Source organism: Bison bison, unplaced genomic scaffold (assembly GCF_000754665.1).
Source record: "Bison bison bison isolate TAMUID 2011002044 unplaced genomic scaffold, Bison_UMD1.0 scf7180017864371, whole genome shotgun sequence".
Classification (NCBI taxonomy): Eukaryota; Metazoa; Chordata; class Mammalia; order Artiodactyla; family Bovidae; genus Bison; species Bison bison.
In genome coordinates this window covers 16243499-16248214 of record NW_011494943.1, presented here as the reverse complement: position 1 = coordinate 16248214, position 4716 = coordinate 16243499, and the positions used below count along the sequence as shown (strand labels likewise).

The window sequence follows — 4716 nt, the reverse complement described above, 5'->3', positions numbered from 1 at the left end:
CAAGGAGTAAGTGTCTTTTAATTTCATGGCTGCAGTCACCATCTGTAGTGATTTTGGAGCCCAGAAAAATAAAGTCTGACACTGTTTCCACTGTTTCCCCATCTATTTCCCATGAAGTGGTGGGACCGGATGCCATGATCTTCGTTTTCTGAATGTTGAGCTTTAAGCCAACTTTTTCACTCTCCACTTTCACTTTCATCAAGAGGCTTTTTAGTTCCTCTTCACTTTCTGCCATAAGGGTGGTGTCATCTGCATATCTGAGGTTATTGACAAGGCCCTGTGTAATTACATACCCCTTCATGGGTGTATGACCCATGAAGCCAGCGCTGGAAAGAAGTAAATTGAAGGGAGGTGAATAAATAAAGATACACAAAGAGACCTTGAAAATCAGGAAAAACTCTCACATATAAGAGGGAAGGAGGAAAAAATGAGTTTAAGGATGGAGAAATCCTAAGGTGGAAAGAAGAGCAAAAAGAATTCATGTTAGATAGACTTGAAGAGACAAGATCATTAGCTAAGGGAGTTTAAAGGTTTGGTTTTCCAGCAGCTTCTGTGACAGCTGTAAGAGCTGCAAATGAAGAAATGTAATGTCAAGCAGTACTGAGGACCTGGATGAGCCTCGGCCATACACATTTTCAAAGAATGCAATCTGCATATTTATATGATTTCCATCAACACTGTTCAGCAGCCCAGGAACAGGGAAAACCAGATGGCTGGTTCCCTGTGAGAATTTTGGAAGTAGTCCAGGTTGTGCTCTGTGGAGGGCACAGTCATTTTCAATGCTTTGCAAGTTTGCGTGAGGATGAGTTGGTGCCTCTCTATACTCCCCATATCCATCCCAAACATAAACCATCCTCTGGTCTATACTTGTCTTGTGACTAGGGTTCACTATTAAGAAAGAGAGTTTGCTCGGTGCCATTTACACATGGCACTATACCAGGTGCCCTGAAGCAACTGACAAGTGGTGTAGAAATAATCTTATAAATCATACACATACCCTTTCATAATACAGTATATTTCTGTGTATTTTGTCTTTGTTATGTAATTCAACTAAAATATGTTACTAACCTTCTTTTTTAAATGTTTATAAAGGCAGCAAATATAAAACCTGTTGACCCTACCTCAGGCTACTCAACTGATATCCTCACCATTGATCAAATGCTCAAGAGAAAGCAGAACTGGACAGTGGCTGATGCAGCTGCTATTAAACCACACGTGAGTATTCACTGTTGAATGCCTTCCCAGAAACCATTGACAACAATGTTTTCCACTTCGTTACTACAACCATAGAACTTCCCTGGTGGCTCAGCAGTAAAGAATCTGCCTGCAATACAGGAGACACCAGTTTTATCCTTGGATCAGGAAGATCCCCTGGAGGAGGAGATGGCAATCCACTCCAGTATTCTTGCCTAAAAAATCTCATGGACAGAGGAGCCTGGCAGAGGGCATGGACCCATGGGCATGGGGTTGCAGTGCATTGGAAATGACTGAGCACTTACACACTACAACCATAAAACCAAGATTTTTTTTCTGTTCTCTGTCTTTAAGACCAGATCATTTCTCCTTTGGAGTTGTACCCAGCATCATTTCTGGCACTCATTTGTTTCATGCTGGAGACAGCAACTAGTTAAGGTAGTAAACCAGCAGTCACAGTGAGGGTTGTACTCAGGGAGGGAATTGTGATGAGTGACTGAATCTTTATTATGGCAGCTAAAAGAATAATAGTAGTTTAATCATGCTTCCTAGGTGCCAGGCAGGGTGCTCTATAAGTACTCCACAAGTACTTTATAGGTACTAATTCATTTACTTACCACAACAACCTATGATTTAGGCACTATTACTCCTTGTCATTCTACTGATATGCACAGAGAGGTTACATGGTTTGCCCAAAGGCACACAGCTAGAAAGTAATAGAACCAGAATTATAAGCCTGGGTAAGTTGGATTGTGAAGAATCCACACTTTAACCGCAACTCTGTGCTGCGTGTCTGCTTTCGTGCCCTCACTTATTAGCAACTTTTGTCTCCCGGAAAGAAACTGTGATGTATTTATTTTATGCCAGCTTCCTTCTGCATTTGACACTAATGGTCAAGCTCTCCGAGACACATTCTACTTCCTTAGCCTTTACAATGGGGCTTCCCTGGTGGCTCAGATGGTAAAGAACTGGGAGAAGAAAATGGCTACCCATTCCTAGTATTCTTGCCTGGAGAGTTCCACGAACAGAGAAGCTTGGTGGGCTACAGTCCAAGAGGTTGCAAAGAGTCAGACACAACTCAGCAACTAACACTTTCACTTTCTTAGCCTTTACAACACTGCATCTTCAATTCTATGTGTATCTCTGTATCTTTCCTCTCTCTTCTTTTTCCTGAGGTTCACCCTTTTTTTCTATAGTTGAAGTACAGTTGATTTACAGTATTTGAAGTATACATCAAAGTGATTCAGTTATACATACACATATAAATATATTCTTTTTCAGATTCTTTTTCATTATAGGTTATTATAAGATATTGATTATACTTCCCTGTGCTATAAAATAGGTCCTTGTTTTTTATCTATTTTATATATAGTGGTGTATATCTGTTAATCCCAAATTCCTAATTTACCTCTCTCCCCTTTCCCCCTTCAAACTTTGGTAACCATAAGTTTGTTTTCCATGTCTGTGAGCCTATTCCTATTTTGTAAGTAAGTCAATCCATATCATCTTTTTATGATATCACATATAAAGTGCAAGTGAAAGTGGAGTCGCTCAGTCGTGATATCATATACAAGTGATATCATATATCTGTCTTTCTCTGTCTGACTTACTTCACTCAGTATGATAGTCTCTAGGTCCATCCATGTTGCTGGAAATGCCCTTATTTCATTCTTTTCTATGGTTGAGTAGGATTCCACTGTATATATATAAACCCGCATCTTCTTTATCCATTCATCTGTCAGTGGACATTTAAGTTCCTTAAGTCTTGATATTTCCTAGTTTTCTAGTCTCATCTTATGCTCTTCTTATTAAACATATTCATTTGTTCAGTAAATATTTATCCAGTGTTAACAAGGTTCTGAGATTAGGAGATACCACAGAATAAAAAACACCGTTCCTCCCCTCAATCTTCCTACGCTCTGATTCTCCTTTCAGCTGCCACCGATACACCTGATCAGTCTTAACTGTCACTGGCCTAGACGTCTTTCCAGTACTGCCTCATTTCACTGATTACCTGCTGAGCATGTTTACCCTGCTGTCTCATAGAATATCAAGCTGGACACATCCAAAACCAAACTCATCATCTTACACATCAAACTGGCCCTTCCTTGAGGACTCCATACTACCATCTCCCTAGGCACTGAGACTTGAAGGCCAGGAGCCATCCTTCAGTTCAGTTCAGTTCAGTTCAGTCGCTCAGTCACATCCGACTCTTTGCAACCCCATGAACCGCAGCAGGCCAGGCCTCGCTGTCCATCACCAACTCCCAGAGCTTACACAAACTCATGTCCATTGAGTTGGGGATGCCATCCAGCCATCTCATCCTCTGTCGTCCCCTTCTCCTCCTGCCCTCAATCTTTCCCAGCATCAGGGTCTTTTCAAATGATTCAGCTCTTCTCATTAGGTGGCCAAAGTATTGGAGTTTCAGCTTCAACATCAGTCCTTTCAATGAACATCCAGGACTGATCTCCTTTAGGATGGACTGGTTGGATCTCCTTGTAGTCCAAGGGATTCTTCAAGAGTCTTCTCCAACACCACAGTTCAAAACCATCAATTCTTCGGTGCTCAGCTTTCTTTATGATCCAACTCTCATATCCATATATGACTACTGGAAAAACCACAACCTTGAATAGACGGACCTTTGTGGACAAAGTAATATCTCTGCTTTTTTAATATGCTGTCAAGGTTGCTCATAACTTTCCTTCCAAGGAGTAAGCATCTTTTAATTTCATGGCTGCAGTCACCATCTGCAGTGATTTTGGAGTCCCCAAAAATGAAGTCTGACAATGTTTCCACTGTTTCCCCATCTATTTGCCATGAAGTGATGGGACTGGATGCCATGATCTTAGTTTTCTAAATGCTGAGCTTTAAACCAACTTTTTCACTCTCCTCTCTCACTTTCATCAAGAGGCTCTTTAGTTCTTCTTCACTTTCTGCCATAAGGGTGGTGTCATCTGCATATCTGAGGTTATTGATATTTCTCCCAGCAGTCTTGATTCCAGCTTGTGCTTCATCCAGCCCAGTGTTTCTCATGATGTACTCTGCAGGTTAATAAGTTAAATAAGCAGGGTGACAATATATAGCCTTGATGTACTCCTTTTCCTATTTGGAACCAGTCTGTTGTTCCATGTCCACTTCTAACTGTTGCTTCCTGACCTGCATACAGGCTTCTCAAGAGGCAAGTGAGGTGGTGTGGTATTCCCATCTCTTACAGAATTTTTCACAGTTTATTGTGATCCACACAGTCAAAGGCTTTGGCATAGTCAATAAGGCAGAAATAGATGTTTTTCTGGAACTCTCTTGCTTTTTTGATGATCCAGCAGATATTGGCAATTTGATCTCTGGTTCCTCTGCCTTTTCTGAAATCAGCTTGAACATCTGGAAGTTCACAGTTCACATATTACTAAAGCCTGGCTTGGGGAATTTTGAGCATTACTTTGCTAGCATGTGAGGTGAGTGCAATTGTGTGGTAGTTTGAGCATTCTTTGGCATTGCCTTTCTTTGGGATTGGAATGAAAACTT

General features: G+C 41.0%; 1 protein-coding gene across 1 annotated transcript in view; it reads left to right on the top strand.

Annotated features, from left to right (window-relative positions):
• Positions 1 to 4716, top strand: part of EFCAB3 (EF-hand calcium binding domain 3) — a 33167-nt gene that overhangs the window by 26057 nt on the left and 2394 nt on the right. Inside the window, exon 9 of the mRNA XM_010856467.1 lies at positions 1093 to 1215. Coding sequence (XP_010854769.1) covers positions 1093 to 1215 — 123 coding nt within the window. The remainder of the gene's footprint in view (positions 1 to 1092; positions 1216 to 4716) is intronic.